The sequence below is a fragment of the Drosophila subobscura genome, chromosome E (genome assembly GCF_008121235.1).
Source record: "Drosophila subobscura isolate 14011-0131.10 chromosome E, UCBerk_Dsub_1.0, whole genome shotgun sequence".
NCBI classification, from domain to species: Eukaryota; Metazoa; Arthropoda; class Insecta; order Diptera; family Drosophilidae; genus Drosophila; species Drosophila subobscura.
The window spans coordinates 19,685,333-19,707,853 of record NC_048531.1 but is presented as its reverse complement, the minus strand read 5'-3'; the positions used below and the strand labels follow the sequence as shown (position 1 = coordinate 19,707,853).

At 51.0% G+C, this 22,521-nt stretch overlaps 1 protein-coding gene across 28 annotated transcripts in view; it reads right to left on the bottom strand.

The window, feature by feature from the left end:
* LOC117891880 (PDZ and LIM domain protein Zasp) overlaps nt 1-22,521 on the bottom strand; it is a 57,346-nt gene that overhangs the window by 2,493 nt on the left and 32,332 nt on the right. For 3 of the 28 annotated variants that reach the window (XM_034797647.1, XM_034797646.1, XM_034797648.1), the window contains 10 exons: nt 19,789-19,940; nt 19,558-19,714; nt 18,245-18,381; nt 17,498-17,592; nt 15,260-15,635; nt 14,391-14,585; nt 13,351-13,453; nt 10,167-11,267; nt 9,805-9,970; nt 159-4,662 (listed from right to left, as the gene is read on the bottom strand). In XM_034797647.1, the coding sequence (XP_034653538.1) occupies nt 159-4,662; nt 9,805-9,970; nt 10,167-11,267; nt 13,351-13,453; nt 14,391-14,585; nt 15,260-15,635; nt 17,498-17,592; nt 18,245-18,381; nt 19,558-19,714; nt 19,789-19,940 (6,986 nt within the window). Of the gene's footprint in view, nt 1-158; nt 4,663-8,893; nt 9,122-9,804; nt 9,971-10,166; nt 11,268-11,718; nt 11,995-12,105; nt 12,181-13,350; nt 13,454-14,390; nt 14,586-15,259; nt 15,636-16,342; nt 16,650-16,976; nt 17,234-17,497; nt 17,593-18,244; nt 18,382-19,557; nt 19,715-19,788; nt 19,941-22,521 lie in introns of those variants that run through there. The other 25 variants (XM_034797649.1, XM_034797650.1, XM_034797661.1 and 22 more) reach the window with 25 other exon arrangements.

Sequence of the window (22,521 nt, the reverse complement as noted above, 5' to 3'; positions counted from 1 at the left end):
GGTTAATAAAACAATCAAACAAATGGAACAAATGAAACAAAAAGGAATCAGAGAGCCCAGAAATTGGGCTCGATCTTATCCGTCGATTAGAATAACGGGAGAACATCAACAGAGATTGAACATCAACAACAACGAGGTGGGTGGGGGATGCTCTTCACCTGATCTGCACGTTGCAGCTGTTGCACAGAGGGATGCGGACACCTGGTGCGGCGGCCTGGTTGAGAATGCCGCGTCCGCGCTTGGGCGCCGATGTGGCCCCGAAGCCACCTTTGCCGTTCTTGACGCCACCACCTGCGGAACCATCGACATTAGAGTTCAAGTTCAAATCGCTCAAGTTTGGCGGAAAGGAAGCGGGCGCAGAAGTTGGCGCCGATGCTGCGGCAGCGATGATTGACTTGGGCGCTGCTGAAGCTGGAGCTGGAGCTGGCGCTGGCGCTGGCGCTTGAGCTGTGATGGAAGCGATGGATGGGCGAGAGGCCAGATTAGGTTTGCTGTTATTGCCATTTCCAGGGACGTTGCTCCTGAAGGCCGAGCAGGCCTGGTTATTAGTCGTGGTAGTAATAGCAGAAGCTTTGGTTAGACTGGCTGATTGCGCTGATCTGGAGGCGGATGCTGATAACGATGATGATGCAATTGCGGATGCTGATGATAGCGATGAGGAAGTGGCTTTCGTGCTGCTCGAGAAAGCGCTCTGTGTGCGCTGCTGCTGCTGCTGCTGCTGCAGCTGTTGTTGCTGCTGTACCACCGAAGACGAAGTTGAAGAGAATGCGGACAGCTGCTGTTGCTGCTGCTGATGCTGCTGCGCTAGGAATCCAGGCGGGGGAGCCACCAGCTTGTTGGCCAAGGGCGTGGCTCCATACCCGGGCACAATGGACTCCACCGGTGCCGGCTTTATGGGGAACTTCGTGTCGAACGTTGGAGATCGCAGTTGCGGGAAGTTGCTCTCTCCCATGGCGGAGGCACGAGCACTGATGGCCTGCGACTGGCTGGTCAGGCTGGTGATCTCCTGCTCCAGTCCCGACAGCCGTCGCGCTTGATTGGCCACGAATCCCGTCTTCCCATACGAGGAGCGACGGTCCGTGGACTCCGACTGGGACTGGGCCTGCGACTGCGACTGAGACACCGATTGCGACTGCGATCCAGTGCGAATCTCGATGGTCTTGGCACTCTGGGTGCGTTCAAACTCTTCGGTGACCTTGCGACGCCGCTCGATCTGAGTGTTGCCCACCTGCGTCCTCGTCTGGCTTTGGCTCTGCGACTGCTGCTGTTGTTGCAACTGCGAGGACTGCTCCCGCTTCTGGACCGTCAGATTTCCGACTTGGCGCTCCGTGAGCGTCTCTGGCTGCTGCGAGAAGCTCTGACTGCCCGACTGGGAGCTCTGCTCGGAGTGGGCCAGCAACTGGCCCTGGTAGCTCTGGCCCGTGGTGATGGATCCAGCCTGCAGGCGTGGTGCAGGGCCCGAGACGGAGAGTAGATTCGAGTCCGGCTCCTTCATGCGCGGCGCTCGGATGGCGGAGAGCGGATTTGGCGGTGGTCCCGGAGCTGGCGACCGTGAGCGGTCAAAGCAGGGGGACAGGGCCCGCTGGTCGTAGGCCCGAGCGTGGGTGGCCGTGCACTCTTCGAAGCAGAGCTTCTCGGGCGTCTGGTAGAAGGGGATGATGGGCGCCGGCTTGTTGATCATCGAGGGCGTGAAGGGCCGTGTGGGCGTCTGCGCCTGGTCGGGGCGGTCGTACTCATCTAGCGATTGGAAAGCCATCGTTACTGGACCCGACCGATCCTCGACTATAATGGGCACCGACGGCTGCAGCATTGGCTGTCTCCGGGGAGCGGCTTGAGCAGCCGCAGCCGTTGGCGCTGATCGTGGTCCTGGGCCGGGTCCAGATCCCGATCCCGAAACCTGTGCTATGGGTCTATGTACAGTGGAATCGCTCTGGCACTGGTCACTGGGAGTCGCCTTGGGTGCATCTACAAAGGCCAGCGGCACATTCTCGCGCAACTCTTGGGGCTCCGGCGTGCGGATTGGGCTCTGGGTGGGCAGCGAGGTCCAGTTGCGCTGGTACTTGGGTATGGTGTCCGCCTTGTGGAGGCCGGACTGCACGGCTTTGCCCTTCAGGTGGCTAAGCGGGGATGGTGGCGGGAAGAGGATCTCCGAGTGCTCCAGCTCCTCGGCCGTTTCCTCAATCAGCTCTTGGGCCTCGTACTTGCTGAGGGCGGATGCATGTGCATAGGAGGAAGCGGTGGGCATTGGTGCAGCGAGGGAGGATCTGCCGTTGAAGGCGTTGTTGTTGTTGTTGTTGCTGTTGTTGCTGTTGATGTTGTTGGTGGTGGTGGACTGTTGGACTGTGGAAGAGGAGTTGCTGTAGGAAGCGGAAGCGGAACAAAGCGAGGTCGTGTGAGAATCGGAGTACCCCTGGCGTGTCTGGTTCTCTGTAAGTGTCTGTTGTGCGGCGGAGGTCTGCTGCGACTGCTTCTGCTGTTCCTGCTGCTGGGAGAGCTGCGACATTGCCTGTTGGTGTTGTTGTTGAGTTTTCTGTGTTTGTTGTTGAGTTCTCTGACTCTGCTGTTTCTGTTGTTGACTTATCTCTTGCTGTTGTTGAGTTTGATAAAGTTGTTGTTGTGTTTGTTGCACCTGCTGCTGGGATATCTGACTCTGCTGGAGCTGCTGCTGCTGAGACTGATGGTCGCGTTGGTGCTGCTGCAACTGGTTTATCTGATTCTGCTGGAGCTCCCGTTGGTTCTGCTGGATCTGTTGCAGCTGCTGCTCAGTTTGTTGAGTCTGCTGAGAGGAGCCCTGCAGCTCCTCCTCCTTCTTGTGGAAGTAATCGAGGCGCTTCTGGTTGCGCTGCTGCGCCTTGCAGAACTTTTGGTACTCCAGATCCGTCTCCGCCTCCCGGGAGGCTGAGACTATGGAGGCACGCGGCGTGTTTGAGGCTGTGGCATTGGCGGAGGACAGCGGTTCGCGGGACGGCTGGAATGCTTGCATGGCCGCGAATGCCGACGACTTGCGTCGCTTCTGGGACTCCGTGGTGAAGTACTCCACGGAGTGCGGCGGCTCCGGCCGGATGCCGAGCTCCTCCTCGTGGTCGAGCACCTGAAATTCATGCTTCTTCAGTTCCTGCTGCTTCTGCTCTTCGTCCACGCGGTGCATGGCATTCTCGGGGTTCAGGGGGGTGTAGCCACGGTCCGGTGCCGTGCACAGGGCGTCGCACATGCTGAGGTGCTCTTTGGGGGTGGGCAGGTCGATCAGGTGGATGGGCACGTCGCGGTCAAAGTGGCCCTCGAATGGGCGCTCGGGGGCGGTGGTGAGGGCGCTCACGAAAGGGGACTTGGGTCGGTAATCGTCGCGCATGTACGGCTTCATGTCCATGGGCGGCGGCATGTACGGCTCGGTCTCCTCGGGCAGGGGGATGCCCTGGTCGGCGGGCGGGACGAAACGCAGCTCGAACTCGGGCGCCGTGACCATGGCCTGGCTGAGACGGGATCCGCGTGGCGGGGATTCGCGCAGGAGTGCAGGTGGATCCGCCACAGGAGCAGGAGCGGGAAGAGGAGGCGGTGGTGGAGGCGCAGGCGGAGCGGCTGCAGCAGCGGCTTCCTCTGCGGCCGCTGCCTCCGCTTCGAAATCGTCGCCGCAGGGCCTCGGGAAGGGGCACTCGACCAGGTGGAAGGGTACCTCGGGAGCCGTGGTCAGGACCCGGATCATGGGATTGATCCACTCCTTTGGCATGGGATTGGGTATCTTGGAGGGCGGTATCTGGCGCACGGGCGCGATCTCGAACTTGATCTCGGGCGTGGGCTGGAAGAGGCGCTCGCTCTCGAGGATCTGGCAGCGATGCTCGATGACCAGACCCTCGCGATCCTCGCCCGACTCGGCTGCCTCCGGTATGGTCTCCAGCTCCGTGGGCAGCACCATCGGCAGCTCTTTGTACTCGGGCTCGTCGTTGAAGACGACGTGGCGCGAGGCCTGGGCAGGAGCTGGGGCTGGAGCTGGGGCTGGAGCGGGTGTGGACACGGGACTGGGTGTCACCTCCCTTACCATGTCGATCAGCTTGTAGGTACTCAGGGGCACGGAAAGCGAGTCCACGCACTCCTGGGCACTACGCCTGCCCGAGGCGTACTCCTGCACGTCCTGGGCACTGCCGTAGTCCACCTGGTAGTCGTCGAACTCGGAGCCGGACTGCTCCTGCATCTGGTAGGCCGCCACCTGGGCCGCGTACATGCGCTGGTACTCCTCGGAGGTGGTCGTCGTTGTCGTTGATGTGGAAGTGTAGCTATCCGAGCTGGACTCCTGCTCCATCAGTCGCTGATTCGTCAGCTGCGGTGCCGAGTAGCTCTGCCACTGCGGAGCGGCCTGTGGCGCTGATGCCGCTTGTGCCACTTGCGGCTCTGGCTGCGGATCGAGGCGCGCCGTGGCGCTTCCGGGTGGCAGCGGCGGCACTTGCTGCACAGGATTGGCCACCACCACGTGCTGCGTCTCGGGTGGGGCGATGTATAGGGGTGCCGCGGTGGGCGCTGCGTGGCTGTCATCCTGCGGCGGGGGCCAGGTGAAGCTGGAGCCGCGCTGCGACTGCCGGCTGGCGGCTAGGGCAACCTCGATGTCCATCTCGAAGCAGTCTTCCTCCTCGTACTCCGGCTGCAGTCCTTGCGCTTCCTCCTCGCTTGCTCCTTCAATGCGGACGCGGACACAGAAGCAGACAGCAGAGAGTGTTCCGCGTGTGTGTTCCGTGTGTGTTTTTGTGGGGGGTTTTTTTGTTTTTTGGGTGGGGTGTGTTTGCGGTTAGTTTGTTCGGTGGGGGGCAAATATAAGAGCAGAAAGAAATAAAAGACATTCGCTTGTTAGACGTTGGCACTGTGAAAGCAGCGGCGGCGGCGGTGGCGTTGCGGCAGCAGCTGTGTCAGTCGGTGGTGAAAGAGAGCGGCAGCGGAATGCAGCGGGGGGCGAGAGAGTGTAAGAGAGAGAGTGGAGACTACAACTACATCGAAACCATGAGGCAAGAGGCAGCAGCAAAAAACAAGAACGGCAGTAAACAGCGGTAAGGTAAAGGCATTGGCAACAATGTAATCTCGGGTGTGGTGTGGTCTACGAGTGGCTTTTCCCACAGACATTCGGATGGAATTAGTGTGGTTCAACCAACGCGCAGAGTGGTGTCGACTGGTGCTGTATGGTGTGGTGTGTGATACGGTATTGTTTGCTCCATTTGATCAAGTTTAAGGGTAATGTGGTGGCTGTGTGATAACTCAATCGAAGGACTCGACTCTATCGGAAAAAGTTTCCCCTCTTTGAGCGTAAGTGGTCAAGTTCGATGGGATCGGAACAACCCAAGCGTATCGGAAACTTTTACCCTTGTCTTGGCAGCTCCATTGACCATCCAGCGAGTTTCCATCCATCCCCCTCCCCTCCCACTCTTTTTGCAATTTGTTGACAGACAAACAGAGGGGAGACGGGCGTATCACTCGAATGCCCGTAAAAAAGAGGGGGAAATATTAAATGCCATAAAACAATAGTCGAGACTGAATGGAGGAGCGCTTTATGCCTCTTGCCGAGGCAAATACATTTCCTTTATTTCTTATTTTTTCGGAGCCATTTTCATGGGGCGCAACAATAAACACACGCATACCCAGAAGGAGGGGAAGGAGGAGGAGGTGTGGTCCTGTATCTGTACCCCTTGATCGAAACCTAAAAGAGTGTATAATGCTGCTCCCTTTGGCACGTCTCTCGCTCGCTGTCCAAGGTATCTCCCAGTCGAAACGCTGACTTTAAGCCCCTCTGTACTTGTCTTCATATACAAACATTATATGGTGGGTATTGGTATGGGTTGCGGGGGGTGTATGTGCTAGGCACGCATATTTACTTCCATTTTTTATGGGCCCACGTCTGCCTGCGACTCGCTGTTGCCGTCCCCCACTACCGTATCGTGGCACACGTTTACCCTGTGCAAAAATGGCGTCGACAGGTAGTCATTGGATTTTATTATGCATAATTTGGTATTGGCTGTAATTTTGCAGAAATTGAAAATGGCAGAAACACACGACCCGTACCCGGACCCGGACCCGGACCAGGAGCCACAGCCACGACGGGGACCCCAGACTGGGGCATAGGACTCAGAGCCCAGTACTCGGGAGCCCAGGACTCATGGAAATGGTAGCATGGCAGAGCACCATACAAATAAACAAACGAATGAAACGAAACGAAATTAAATTATTGCCGCAAATATTTTGTCATATGAAAAATGTTGGCAACAGAAACAGAAAGTTTGCCCATAATAATAAGAGGCCGCCAGGGCATTCATTCGAGAAAAAGTTTCCTCCTCTCATTCGTTCTTTATGCCTTAGCCTTATTATTCTATTATTATTATTGCTCTTTGCTCATTCTGCGTGCTTTCCCAGAGACAAGAGGCAAGAGGCATGCAAAGTTGTGCAAAGAAAGGAAATTCTTACGAGTATAATCTGGGACACAATTCGATTAGTTTATATACTTGCAAATATATATAGAGAGAGATATTCAGAAACATACGTTAGGCAGTTTGCTTTGAAGGTTATGCTTGAAGCGTTTAAAGTTTAGACAAAATGCTTATAGAGAGAGAGAGAAAGAGAGAGAGATCTGTGGAAGTATGGGGGAAATACAGATATTGATTTAAACTGTCGCAAATTTATTGATTAAAATTCAAATCAATTTTCAATTTAATTTTGAAAGATATTCTAGTTAAAAACCGCTCAAGGTGTGTCCATCTGAAGTTTGCTATCCCGTCCCCTTTCCCTTTTGCATGCCCTTTGCTGGGCCTGAGGGTTCTGGGGATCGGATCTGGGACTTGGCAGGGGAAAACCTGGCCTAATACGATTGGTATTGGTAACCGTAACCTAAAAGAAGCAGAAACCAAAAGTTATTCCGGGGATTATGGTTAATGATTTGAGAGAGCGGCAAGCGTAAACCCCTCCCCCTCCCTCCTTCTCCTTCTCGTGCCTAGGACAATAGTTTTCCCCCCAAGTGGCGTGGAGATTCACACAACAAACAACGAACTGCGCGGAGTGGAGGGGAGCTGCCAAATGCACCCGATAAATCTTGCGGCTGCCTCAAACTTTGACGAATGCCAGGCATGTGATGTATGGCCTCCTGGCACGCTCCAGCATGCGGCCCTGCACTGCTCCGAGTGGGAAGTTCCCCGTAGGTGGAGGCGGATGCTTGTTTGGATAATAATGGCTGGTAATTTATCTGCTTTCGTTTACATTTCCCGCCAGAGATGAAGAGAGAGAGTGAGCGTGGAGCATGCTGAGCACGGGGAGCGAGTGTGTGTGCAGAGCCGTGGGGCCTGCCTGCCTGTCTGCCTGCCTGTGCGTGTCGGCATTTGTGTAACGCAAACATTTGTTTGCCAGCGTACACTTTTTTCCCCCCCACACTCTGCTGCGGCTTCTGCTGCTGCTGCTGCTGCTGCTGCTGCTGGTGTGGCATGAGGCAGCAAATTGGAAGTGGATTTGCTTTTAGCTGCTGGCTTTTGCCAGTTGCTTCCCAGATGGAACGAAGGCCGCAACCCGAAAACCCCAAATGATTGTTGCGGTTGTGCGTGATTTTCGCTTTGATTAGGAGATTGATTCCGCAGCCGAATGAAGATTTATGTGACCAAAGCACCAAAGCCCCAAAAGGAGCATCCGAGCAGCCTCTTTGTCCTGCGATAATTGTATTTTTAATTGCTTAACGAAAATGCCACTCGAAGAATTGGCTCAATAAATTTGCGAGTGCTCGAGTATTGTTGCTCCTGCCCTGCTCTGCCCGGCAGCCATATTTGTTGTTAATTCATTTCCGTTATGACAGCCAACATTGTAGCGCCGTAATTGATAAACCAACAAAGAGCCGAACAGAACGGAGACCGCAAGCGGGAACAGAAGTATGTACTGTATACGTATACATCCATATGGATGTATATTTATGTGCACGAAGCAAAAAATACCAGAAATTGGTCCTCGGCACAGTGAGCACTCGGTGACTGTATTCACCCAGTGGATAGTTAAGGGAATACCTTAACCGATCGGACTCCGAATTGTATTCCTCTGTCGCTCACTGTCTGTATCTGGCCTTCGAGTATTTGCAATGCATTTAAAGTGCCTTTCGATTCGGTTCTTTTCGGGTTTCGGGAAAAAAACCAAAGAACCCAAGAACCGGCAACCGCAGAGGCAACGTGGCAATGCAGCGCCAGAACGTGGCAACAAACGACCGAGTGGCAACAAGCGAATACATTTTATATCATTTATTTCTGTATACATGAATGGGTACCGTCCCGGGTTTCATTTCACTTTACGTATACGCAACGTATCATTGGTTTTCGGTTTGGTTTTCCCCCTCCCTCTTCACTCCCGCCCGTACTGATTCGGTTTGCATTCACATTTGCATTCGCCTTTCAGCACTCTCGACGGCGGCCCCCCGGAAGTGGAATCGGGAGATGGCTGCAATCGCATTGGCATTGAACATGCCGATACCCCTCCTCAGTACCCATCCCCCTGATCTCTCCCCCGCTGCTCTACCATCCATTGTGTCAGTTTTAATTTCCCGTCTGGGTCCCATAATAATGATAAACACATTTTAAAATGTTTCCACCTATTGATTGAGTTTGTCAACAGAATGTTTCCATTATTAACGCTGCAGATTCCGACTGCTGAGCCCTGAGTCCTGCTAATGCAATTCATTTGTTGTCTGAATGAGTGAATGAATATTTGAATATATGTGTATATGTGAGTGCTTGTGTGTGTGTGTGTGTGTGTGTGTCTTTAAAGCTTAAATACTGATTTGAACGGACTCAACAAGTGAATAAAGTATCTGCATAATAAGTGTCTACTGATTCGGCTGCGAGGCAATGGGAGAACTTTTGCTTGCTAAAATTCAACAACAGGCAGCAACAGTTTTTACCTCTATTGATGTTGTTGTTGTTGAGAGTACTATAGTTGTTGTTGTTGTTGGAGAATGGGGTCTGAGACAGCGACTGACTCTGGGTATTATAATTAGATCCCATTGGGTAAGAGTTTCTATACTGCTGCTTTTGCTGCTGCTGCGTCTGCTGTTGTTGTTGATATTGTTGTTGCTGATAGTGTTGTTGTTGTTGGGGCTGTGCTTGTTGTTGGTACCTTACATTACGACCTACATGTGTACATATATATACAGCATAGATATAGATAGATATGTGTTTTTGTATTCAGGAGGATAGAGCAGAGCGGTGTAACATAAACTATGCCAAAATGTTTTTCTGCAGCCACATTTGCCAAATAGTTTCTCATTTACGTGCAGAGTATGCAGTTTGCTCGTAGGTTCAGGGGCAGAGGGGCAAACGGGGGTTCAGGGGTTCCGTCGGGGAATATAACGAGAGAAAATTGTTTCAGTTTTTGGTGAATTTTGCCAAAAAGCATTTCGATAATTTCGATCTTTTGTGGAACGTTGGTTTTGTTAGTTTCTGGGTGGGTGGTTGCTTTTTACGTTGGGTTGTTTGTTCTGCGGTAAAGCGGTTAAGTCATGTGCAATTTATTTCGAATAAAAAAACTCCATCATCATTATATAAACAGAAATCCGGTTAATACTATACAAGAATCGATGGATCTCAATGGATCGACTCGACCCGATCTGTCTGTCTGTGTGTGTGTCTGTGTCACTGCCTGTCCGTGGCTCTGGCTAACTAACTAACAAAAAAAGGAACGACAACTGGAGGATATATCACGCTGATAAACATAGTATTCGTAATCGTATTCGTGGTGGCTTAGCGAACTTAGGGACTTAGCTTATCGACTAGACCCATTCACCCTCCGAATCGGGCGATTCGTCAGCCTTACCTTGTTGGCCCACATTGGTGCGGGGCAGGGTGGCATAGGGATTGCCACCGGCCGCGGGGCGTGGGGACTGCTGCTGCTGCTGCGGCGGGTACGCGACCGGCGACTTGGGTGCGGCACTCGGTGGCCCGGCGGAGGCTCCGTAGGGGCGAGCATAGCCCTGGTTGACCTTCGTAATGGAGAAAGAGAGAGAGAGGTTGGATTAATATAGAGTTTTCTGTGTGACGTAATATCTACAACACTTTATACAACACTGGACAGAACTTGCTCGGTTAGTTATTTTGGTTTCAGTTTCAAGTTTCTGGCTGGGATCGGAGCTGAGAGCTGAGCTGCGGCGCACGAGAGGAGCGGAGCGGAGCACCTACCTTGTAGCTGATGCCCGGACCCTTGCCGGGGGCCTGCACACTGCGTATTACGTTTCCTGTGAGGGTCACATACTCAAAGGCCGGATCGCCGGGGGCGCCCGTTGGTTGGGGGGCATTCATTTGGCCATAGATCGATGATGGCTCATCGGACATATTGTCTGTGTAGGAGGATACTCCTGCTGCTGTTGCTGGTGCTGCTGCTGCTATGGGTGTGGGGTTAGTGCTTGAGCTGTCAACTACTGTTGCTGGTGCGGCTGTTGAGAGCGCTGCTTGGGGGCTTGCAACCTGATGCGAATTAAATTTCAATTGATTAGCAAGTGTCGCCGTCAGCGCTGCCACCAGAGGCTGCTGTTGCGTGGTGGCTGCCACGGATGACGTTGCAAATGGCTTGGCCGTATTGTTGTTGTGTCTGGGTTGGGTGTGTGCTGTGGTGTTGTTGTTGTTGTTGTTGGTGTGATGTTGCTGGTGCTGCAGCTTATTGGAATACTCTTTCAGCAATTGGTTGTACACATTATGGCCCTTGTTCTGCGTGTTCATGTCGTTCTCATTCTGCGCCCCCACCCTGATGCTCGTCTCCACGCGGAAGGGTGCATGCGCTGGGGTCTGTGGCTGGGGAGGTGGTGGCGAGGGCGGCATTGTGTAGTTATCGGCCTGGATACCGCCTCCACCTCCAGTGCCACTGCCACCCACCGCACTCACATCCAGCGACGTGGACGAGGCCGAGGTCTGTCGCGAGTGCATGGGCGAACCGTAGGCGTAGCGGTCCCGGTCCAGGTCCAGGGAGAGCGTCGAGGAGCTCTGCTGGCTGTGGCCCGCCCCACTGGCGCTCCCGCTCCCGCCCACGCCCGAGGACGAGGAGCCACTCGAGATGGACGAGAGGCTGCTGTGGGTGCGCGTGTGCTGCTGCTGCTGCTTCAGCTGATGCGGAGGTTGCTGCGGCTGGACCTGGATCTGGACCTGGACAGCTGTAGCGGGCAGTGCCTCCAGTGGCTCCTCCTCTGCCTCGTATTGCAGCAGCTGGGTGGGCGATGGCGGCGGCGGCAGGGGCAGCTCAATTGCGGCTTCGACGAGCTCTGGCTCAGGCTCTGGCTCGGGTTCGGGCTAATGTGTTAATGCGAGAGCGCATGTTAATGTGCAGCAGGCAGGCAGGCAGGCATGGATTCATGGTTCGGTGGGATACACGGAAACAGAACTCGGGTTAATAAAGGCAGTTAATGGGAATGCAGCAGAATGCGGATGCGAGTGAAGGGCATCGAGGACTCCTGCTGACAGTCGCAACTTTTACATGTGTATGTCTGTCTGTCAGTCAGTCTGTGTGTGTGTATGTGCGTGTGTGTTCTAAAAATAGCTAATAGGTCAAGGTCAATTAGCTGAACAAAGAACATTCCCCCTGCTAACTGCAGCTAACTGCAATGTGGCAGCAGTAAGCCACAAAAAGAGAAGACTGATAGAAAGATCTGTGTATATCCCATAGTTGCATGCCCCATATCCGTGTGTGGTATTCCAATGAGTGTGGTGGGGTTATGCAACACCCACTGTGGAGTAAGTTTACAGGAAAATCACTGAAAAATACAACACTTGAGAGGCTGTGAAGTCTCCCTTTCGGTTCGGTAGTATTCAATATTCGATAATCGATTTGGATATCGCAATGCCACTATGTATATGCAATGGCTTTCCAGTGTCCGCTCGCGGGGCACACGGACGGGACACACGCTCGCGGGGACACACCCGTCGAGGACTAGAGGCGCACTGTCGACGAACTAACCGCGCCGAAGGTGCAAAGAAACTGCGAAAGCGGGCCCAAACCGATGCCAAACTGGCAGCTGGCCGCTGGCTGCTGGCTGCTGGCAGAAGTGTCTCTTGGCCGACGTGACAGCTGGGTGTTTTTTTTATAGCCAGAAGAACTCTCTGGCAAAAAACGAAAATAAAAAAGTAGTACCGCTTGGCATATATATTTAGCCTTAGCGTTTGGCTTTTCGATTCCGCAGCCATTGCACATTGCACATTGCACATTTTCGAGAAATGCGCTGGCCGCGGCAGAAACGAGTCAGTAAGTGAAATAAATTCACGTGAAATCAAATCGAATAACACACATAAAAACCCCGCTGACTACTGCCTGAGTGATGGGCCCAGTGCTATTTATAAGTAATGCAATCAATCTGATTCTGATTCTGATTCTTATTCTTATTCTTCATTATGGCTATCAGGCTGTCTAGCTATCTGTCCGCAACTGATTTGACACTCTCTGTCCCCCGATGCGATGTGTGTGTTTTGTTCTGGTCTGATCTTTAGTTATCCAATCATCAGCGACAGGTCTCGATCCCATTCGCATTCGCATTCAAACGGAAACGTAAACAATAATTCCATGCAAAAATACTAGAACACACAAAGTCAAACAATCAAACAAACACACGGCAGACACAGACACAGACACAGGCATAGACAAGGCAAATGCATTCAAGCGTTTATCATTTTCATTTGATCGTTTTGTGGGCTTGAAAAGAGCCAAGGAAAAGCCAAGGAAAACGTAACGAAACGCAAAGAAAAGAAAAATAAAAGAAAACAGTAAACAGTAAACAAGAAGCGTTTGTGATAAAATTGCACGAAATGTTTGAACTTCTTTGCCGACAAACTTTTTTGTTGCATTATTTTGCATTGTTCCACCTCCACCTCCGCTCCAACCACCCCCCGCTCCGTTCTTCAAATGGTTTTCAACATTTTAGCATAAAGCATACATATGTCTGAGATGCTCTGCCGCTGCTGCTCCTGGCGAAATTTGCCAAGTTTATGCAAACATTTTGCCTGGCAATATGATAAAATTGATTGAGGAACAAAAGAGCGCAAGGGGTCGAAGCTGTGGATACCCTTCAGAGCTACCCCCAGCTGAGCTCTGGTTATGCATCCAACAGAAGGGTAGACACTCCACTGCATGTGCCACCGAAAAGTTGTACTCGATGCAGATGGAGCTTCGTTCGGCTTTTTCTTTCTTTTCGCTTTCACCTGGCCCAAAGCAATTGCCTCGTCTGAGCACCCCCCAACACGTGTCTTTGTCTGTGTCTGAGAGTGCCTGTGTTTGCGTGTGCGTGTGTGGGTCTGACAGAATTGTTTTAGCCATGGCAAAGAACAGTTAACAGGCAACAGTTAACAGCTAAGAGGACCGACTGGGACCTGGGACGTTACTTACCGGTGCCGGGGCCGGGGTGGAGTTGCCGTTCGAGTAGCCGTTGCTGCCGTAGCCGTGCGAGCTCAAGGCCGACGAGATGGTGTTGGCCGACAGCTTGGTATTGCTGCAAGGAGATGGAAAAGAGATTTAAGCTCGAGTCGATAAATCTGCCTTAATTGCCGCTCACTGGCGATTCCCCTAATTGCTCCCCGATGGGAGACCTGCCCTCTTCCACTTCCTGCCCCATACATGCATGGTACAAGCCTTTAATTAAGTTGACTTTCGATGCAATTCGAAATTTAGCAAATAGCACAGAAAGCGCCACAACAAATTCCAAATGTCAAATGCAAATTGCAACTGTCGCCCGCCTGGGGGCCCAGTGTCGCCGGAAATATCGCACACCCTTTGCACTCCCCACTATCCCGATATGACCCCTCTCTAACCGAACGCCAAGTATGGGGCACAGGCACACACACATGTTGCCAATTTATTTATTAAAAAATTTGTGGCCCAGCCAATGACACGTCAGCAGAGCAATCAGTGTCGCTTCCATTTCCCCCAAAACATAAAACAAAAGACCAAATGGGGGGTCCAGTTAAAGGAAAGCCGACAAAGGATATGCCCTGTACATGACGATGCATGGAAATGGAAGGTTATTCCCCATCTAAAACGTATACTGTGGATCCTTGAGTGCAGATATTGAGTATTCGTACACTCCCTAGGGGTTTCTCGTGGGAATTAACATACCCAATGGACAGGGCATTCCCAATTGGCGCCCTACCATGCATGCATGCAAATATGTGCATGGGCGAATTTCGTCGCCGGCCTGTCAGACGTGTTTTGGCATTCACCGATTCGCATTCGAATTTATTTATATTTCATTTTCATCAGTGGACCCCCCAGTTCCTGTTCCCAGCCCTGCCCCTGACGGAGGCTGAAACCCTGACCACTGGACCAATTGGCCGTGCAATCGGACACAAGCGACTGAAACTGCAACTGCAACTGCAACAGACACTGAGGGAAAGAGGATAGAGGGATGGAGATACCCTTTGATCACTTACGGCCTGATGGGGACGGGCACGTAGCCATCGGTGCCGGCGGGCGGATTGTTCTGGGCGGCCTGCTTGGCGTGGATGTCGCAGTAGAGCTTGTTGTTGAAGTTGTAGTAGCCCTGGTTCTTCAGGGAGGTGCCACAGGTGGCACACTTGAAGCACTCCACGTGCAGATTCTTGTCCTTAATGCGCACAAAGACGCCACTAAAATGGGTGGAAAAAGTATAATTATGATTCAAGAGATTATATATTATGGCGGTGAGAATGAGACGCTCTTCAAAGGATTTCAATCTTCTTTGCAATCCACTTTGAAAAGCCTCTCCGATCGATTACAAATCAATGATTGACTGAATGACTCTCTCTGGATTGTTCTTCTCTTTGCATTTGTGTATGTTTGACAGCCTGGATGTACATATGTACGCACGCTGATCCCCGATGGCCAGACAGGACGCATCTGTCGCGAGTTAATGCGGGAAATGTGTAAAAAGCTATAATGAATTATCGAATTAAGCTCCGATGCGCCAGGGAATGGGTTGCAGGGCGAATCGTATACATTGTATACTCGTAGTATGTGGGGGAGCCAATTAAATTGGCATACAAATTAATACAAATGATGATTCCCATGCGTCGTGTGGGTAACGGGGAAGGGGCAAGGTCTGGTCTGGTCTGGTCTGGCTGTGGGCTCAGGTGTGCGGACGGGCTTTTGTGCTGCGGAGGACTGCATCAATTTTAAACAATTGACTTCGTTGGGCGCTCATGATATAAAAGCAAATTAAAATGCACAGTCTCGTACATGTACGCAAGGGGGGACACGAACACGGACACAGAGGCGGGATGCAGACGCATGAATTATCATTGAACATCGAACAAATCCTTACACAATGCCCACGCCGCACAACTGACACGCCGGATGTCCGCTGGCGGACAATGGCCGCGGACGCCCCTCTTCGCTGGCCAAAGCTGCTGCGGCCGCCTCCATGTCGGCCTTGTACTCGGGCCCCTGCAGGGCCGGGCAAATCGGCAGCACAATGATGCGCGGATCAGTCTGCTCCTGCTCCTGCCCTGCCCCTTCCTGGGCCTCCGGCTTGGCCACCGGCAGACTGGGCCTGTGTGGAGCAGCGGGCGCCAGAGATCCCGACTGCAAAGGGATGCCAATCCGCTCATCCTGATGCTGGTGGTGCAGCGGTGTGCGTCGCTCATTGCCTCCGATGGCATGGCTCTGTGTCCAATAGAAGTTCGCCGGACTGTGGGGCTCTACATCGTCATCAGTGTCATCATTTGAATCGGTGTTGAAAATTCAATCAGTAATATTGCAATTTTTGGGTTTTTCGGTGTTTTCCAGTGTGTGTGTGTTTGTGTGTGTATGCGTGTGGTGTGTTGGAGCATTTATATACGCCTGAGCCACGCCCCCTACCTACGTTCTACTGCTAGCACGTCCACCATCTGACCTCTGCACTCAGCTTTTCAGATAATTGCATGAAATAAGTTACTAATGATGTTAACAGCGCCATAACAGAGGGACCACTACTGCTGCTGTTAGTCAATGTTTTCACATACACAAATGCTAATTTACATCAATAATGAACAGAGCTCGCAAATAAACCCAAGCACTTGCAAACACAATGCAGCCACACTCGATTCTTTTTCTGTTCTCCTCTTTGGTCGATGCGTGCACGTTCATGCACGTTTGTGCTGGCGCTCGAGAGATCATCTTAGCAAAGAGATCGGTGGCTGCTCGTCTCTCTCTCTATCTCTCTCGCAACAACACAAGACGTGTTCAATCGTGCACAACCGAAACCGAAGGCACGAAACACAACACACGTTGGTCAGACATTTCTTCGATTAAGGTAGAGAAAGAGATCGGGTGTGCTTGTTGTTGTTTTAGTCAAGGTTAAGGGTTATTTGCCAGCTCTGATGACAATATGAGTAGGGAAGGGATACCGGGAACAAACACGACTTACGTAATGAGGCGCTCGCATTCGGTGCAAATGTTCTGGCCCGTTGGGAGTCCGCCGGTGCTTGGGGGCTTTGGTGTGTTCACGGGGGCACTGACATGGCGAGTGGCATTCGATTGCTGTTGTTGAATTTGTTGTTGTTGTTGCTGATATTGTTGTTGTTGTTGTTGTTGTTGATGATATTGCTGTTGTTGCTGGTGTTGTTGTTGTTGTTGATTGTATTGCTGTTGCTGATTGTATTGTTGTTGTTGTTGTTGGGGTGGTGCTTGTTGGTGTTGTTGCTGGTGAACATCATGCTCGTAATTGCCAAAAGCTGTGAAAGTGTTGTATATGTAGATTGTAGGTGTCATTGTTGTTGATTGTTCGTATTGTTGGGTTGGTGTATGTATGTACAACATATGAAAAAGAGTTTAAACACAAAACATGGGTTAGACGGAAAGATAGAGAGAGAGACACACAGAAAGAGATCGTATGGACAAACAAGTTTTAGAGTTTCTGTAGTGTATTTCTTGTAGCTGCATTCAACTAAAATGAACTAAGATTTAAGCTGTCCCTTTCACATAAAATCAAACTAAAACCTAAATAGGAATTTTAAAACAAATCTTATGAAAACTGCAACACCTAAGGTCTGTTCATTATGTTCCCCACATCCAATAGACTCTCGTAAAATATTGATGAAATTATAATCGTTATGTGTGTGTTTCTTAATGACCAAACTATAATACTCTTGAACCTAGCGAATCTGTATCTGATGATTTTGAAATTGTTGGAGAATATTGTACATATATTTATAATTAGATAACGTGACTGCGGGAAACTTTTGATTGTGTGTGGACTGACTGGACTAGAAGTGTGTCTTCATATAGAGAAAACGAAAGTCCATTTCCTTGTGCTGGTCTGAGGGGTTGAACGACAAAAGAACAGAAAATTAAGTTACGTTGAGAAGCACTCGCATTAGAGCTGTTTCAAGGTCTCTGCTGGTCGTTTTAAAAAAAGACTCAAAGGGAAAACCGAATAAAAAATCGCTGGCACTTGGCCCAGGGCTCATAGCCACCCTACTCTCTAGCTAGAGAATGTCGCCCAGTGTGTCGCACACAAGCGGATTGGCGCCATCGTTTAGGATGAGGAGCAGGCGGGCCAGCTCGTAGTTGGGACAATTACCTGGAGTGGACTGGCCGGTCTCCTCCTCGCGCAGGAACTTCAGCACCTCCGAGCGATCGGCCTGGTATTCCTTCTCGTTCTTCTTGAAGTTGACGCTGCAATGTACGGAGAGAAAGAGAGGGGAGAAGGTTGTTTTAGACATTGCATGGTGCATACTTTTCAGACCTCTCACTCGGCCCGAAAGTATGCCGCTCGAGTGAGTCGTTACGTTACGCATCCGACGCGTTGGTGCGTGGAAGCGACTCGAGACGACTCCAAAGACCCGCAGAGTGTGAGAATTCCCCCAAAGAAATTAAGCGCAAAAGGCGTGCGAGTCCCACGCGTGCGTTTTGGCACCCCTCCCCACCACATAAAGCTGCTCCGCAACTGGCACAAGGCACTTGGCCAGGCTCTAGTTCCGTCTCCGCCTTCGTCCTGCCATCATTTGCCAAATTGCACTCACCGTTAGACCAGCCTGCGGTTGCTAGTTCTACTTTTTCAACACCCTTCCCCTCTCTTTGACTCCCTTCGACTCTCTTTGTTTCTTGGCGCCACAAAAGAAACACGCGGATAGAGAGAGTGAGAGGCAGAGAGTAGACTGAAGGGGAAGAAAGCAAACCAAAGCACAGAAAAACAAGAAAATTTTAAGTAAAACTTTTCCTGATATTTTGCACTGTCACGGCTGTGGCCCAGACAGTTGTTTTTTTGCCTTCTCCCGCCATTAACCCTCGTCGGAGAAGACTCCCCGGAAAGTAAGGGAAAACTTACCCGAGCACACCGCCAGCCAATACCTCCGCCTGGGCCGAAAGTGTTTCCGCAATAGATTCATCGCTGTAAATGCCAACCGGGGTGTTGTATTGTTTATTGACAATGCTCTTCACGCCGCCATCGCCGCCGCCATTGGCCTGAAATCATAGATGGGGGAAGGTATAGTCAGCATTGGAAATATATTTGAGAACATTTTTCAAAGTCTGTAAAAGTGTGAAATGAGCAAAATGATCGGAATGGCAAGATAATCTTTGGATGGGATTGCATCTGTGTTTGTTTACAGGAACCTGCGGGGTCTCCCTCTGTGATTCTCGTGATTATAAAAGAGGCGAAACTAGCCCCCAGGCTATGCTCTAAGCGGACTCCTCAGCTCCTTAGCCAAGGCTAAGGCAGCCTTTTCCCTTGCGCTTCTCATAATATTTCCCCAGAAACTTTCTGCCTAAAATGATCCCAAATCAATTTCATGTTTATTGGTGTTGCTATTATTATTATTGTCATTCGTGGTTCGGGGTTCGGTGTTCCGGGTCCGAGAGGTGGCTATTATTATACAAATTCATAACAATAAAATATACGAAAATGTATGCATATCACACACACACAGAAATTGAGGAGAGGACGAGATAGACAGTGGCATTACTATGCATGGCATGCCTCTCAGATACGTGCCACCCCAGTTCTACTGCGGGTGCCGGTGTGGGTGTGGGTGTGTGGTGGGACCTTCTGCACATTAATTCTTGCCAGGCAAATAATCCTAGCACTCATATTCATTACTCATTCTGACACTTTTCAAAACTACGCACAAACAGAGAGACAGTGAGACAGACGGACGGACGGACAGACATCGTATAAATGCAAATGTTGTCAACTCATATAAAAGAAGGGGGTGGGGGAGGGGGAGGGCACCGAACCTTAGTCAAATGAATAGGGAAAACCCACAGACAGACAACAAAATAAACGGAAAATGTGTCAGGAAGTTCGGTCCTCGTAGGAGGAGAAGGAGGAGAAGGAGCAGGGGAAGCAGGCCTTGCTTGGAAGGACTCCAACTATCAACTAACATCATTGGTCATCATCAGGACGTCACCAGCACAGCATCAGCTGTGTGGCAGGCAGCCTGGCAGTGGTTATTCCACCTAAAACTTTCAACATTCCCCACCCCTCCGAAGTTTTGGGCTCTCTGCAGTTTATGAATTTTATAAATGATGCTCCATCGCCTCCGCCTCCTGGGGTGTCCTGGTGGGATGTGGGAGTGGGGCTGGGCGGGCTGCCCGCAAGTGTGTGATACACTTTGTGTGATTGCAAATTAGTAAACTTACAAATGGACGGGCCGAGTTGTTGTAGCCGCAGCCAATGTGCTGGCTGTCCTGCTGTTTGTGAGCCAGAGAGGTCTTCGTCACCGTCTGCAGATAGGGAGAGTTCGCCTGCGGCACGTTGCCGGTGGGCGTCACCTGTGGCCGCCAAGTGGAGCCACCGCTAAACAATAGAGAGCGAGAGCCATTCGGTTAGTGCAATCCAAAAACATATTGTGACGAAAGGCTGCCACTTACCGCTGCACTGTGATGACAAAGTTATTGCCGGAGCGCACCACCGTATCCTGGGCATCCTTGTGACGGAAATTGAAGACATCCACGTCGTTGATCTTGATGACCGCATCGCCGGGCTGGAGGCCAGCCTGCTCGGACAAGCTGCCAGCGTTAACCTGCAACACAAAAACAAAACATAGAACCATCAAAAATCAGAAATCACAAATCAGAGAACAGAAAACATAAATGGGCCCAGTTTCTCTCGAGTTGGTTCTCCCGTTAGTTTCAGTTTCAGTTCCAATTTGGGCCATAACTCATGGCCAGAGGCTGGCCAGAATGAATTTATTATGCTGCAACTTGTGCAAAAATTATGAGGCAGCGATCCGAATCCGCTCAGTTGCGGATACGGATGCAAATGCGGATGCGGTGGCTCTGGCTCTGTCGCTGGCTCTGTCTCTGTCTCTGGCTTTTGGCGGATGTTTACTCTCTCGCTTTTCCCGTAGAAATATCTATGCATCTGTATCTGCAGCTATAGCCGTGTATCTCTATGGCAACTAGCGCGGCAAAAGTTTAGTTTATAGGCGATTCTTTTGTGTGTGTTTGGGATTCTTTTTTCGGGTTTGTTTTCATCATTTATTTATTTCTATATATACGCTGTGGGGGTCTGTGGGGAAATTGTGCAGCAAAAAAGCCATAAATTTCCACGATTAAAATCGTAAAAGTTACGCGGCAAATTCTGCTGCGTGGGGCCCGTCGTGTGGGCGGCATTGACGCATACAGAAAGCGTAGAACGAGAGCTAATTGAATCACTTAAAACTTAGGCAATGACTAAACCCAAAGGTAACCATTTAGTGTGGGGATACTTGTTGGAAAATGCCATATTTTTCTTTCCTGCCTCTCCCCTTTCCCCCTTTCCGCCTTTAAAGCGGATTAAAGTTTAAGTCTGGGACCCTCTGTCAGGCGCCTGTCAATGTCGCTTCATCAGCCCAACTAACCAACTAAATACACAGATACACACTGTGTGTGTTAGTGAATGTGTGTGTGTGTGTGTACTCCACACATAGATACACTCATCAAGCTAAAGTCTACAACCACAAAATACAGCCACAGAGGAGCTGCAGGGACACAGAGGCAGACAGAATGCTGCTGCTGATGCTGCTGCGGCTCCTCCTGTTGCTCTGAGGGGCTCAGGTGTGCCCCAAAATTATACGCGCCATGCACGTATCCACTTTGGCAAATTGTCTGTTTATCAGACAACTAGCAGGCCCAGTCAGACAGTCTGTCAGTCGGTCGGTCGGTCGCTCGGTCCCATTCTGTCCAGGTCCCGTCTCGACTCGACTCGTCTCCAGTCCAGGGTACATTCCATAAGGGTTAGGCACGGCAGCATATACACTTTCCATGGCAGTGGCCCTGCCGCACTCCTTCTTTTGAATATACCTTGGCAGTCATTGAATCTCCCTCTGCCTCTCTCCCTCTCTGGAATCTCTCTGTGGTCGGTTTATATTTACACAAAACGGGGCGACGTTCGTGCAAAAACAAATACAAACACACACACTTGGCAGGGTATCTGTGCATGTGTGTGCGGGCATAAATATTTCATTGGCGCACTCACCAAAGCGAGACACCTAAATTTTGTAATATTTACAAAGTTGCCAAAAATGTGGAAGCCTCCCAGCAAACCCCCCACCCGAACCGAAACGTACCGAATCGAAGCCGAAGCGGAATCCGAATCTACGAGGAGAACCGCCGACAGGTTAACCAAAGCAAAAGCCAAACCCAAACCCAAACCCAATCCCGGACTCAATCCAATGCCAAATCCAAGTCCATATCCGACGTGTGCTGTTGACATGTTCATTTTCTTGCTGACTTTTTCTGAGGGAGCGGAGGGGGTGGGTTGGGCAAATTGAAATTGCTTGGCCAAGGTGTTTCCCAGACAGTCATTGTTAGAGGGGTGTGTCCCCCCCCCCCCCTCACGCCATTCGAAATCAAAAACCAAACAAAAACCAAATCAAAAGCAAAGCGAACGCGGCCTGCAAAATACTTTTTTGTTTTGTATCGAGGTTTGTGTCTCGGTGGGGGGATGTGGGATTGTCACTGGAATATTGACATTTGGACAGTTTTATGAGTACCTGTGATCCATGTTTGTTCCCCCTCTCCCGTTCCCATCCCATCCCCCAGACCCAACGCATTCGTATCTGTCGTCCGTATCTGGTCGGTTGCTCGACATTTGTCAGCTTTATAGCATTTGCGGCTGGCCGACAATTGACAGAGCATTTGTTTTTGCTTTCACGAATGACTCGCCTGAGAGGAGGGTGCAGGCGGTTAGGGAAGTGGGAATGGCATTACCATAAAGCCCTGGCTCTGGCTCCACCTCGGTCGGCCACATTATTAGTTTTGCCAGCAGTTTTGCTGCATCCCACTGGGTTCCACTTCGGGACAGTCATGCTCTGCGTTGTTTCCTATGACTTGGGGGCCTCCTTACCCTGGATGGGGTACATTAGCTATGATGGAACGTAGGAATGGAGATTCTAGACAAGGTCGTTGCATATTGCTCAGGGTACATCTAAGGTCTGTCCTCCGTTTTGGGATCCCACTGTACAGCGTAGGACATAAATGCGGCATCCGAGGACATTACATGTGTGAGCCTGAGGCGGGCAGCATCAGGCAAATGATGATTTATATAACAACTGGCCGGAGCAGAGCTCTATCCCCCAGTGTGTCCCCCGCACTGGTGTGGTACTGTGTGGCAAAGTCAGA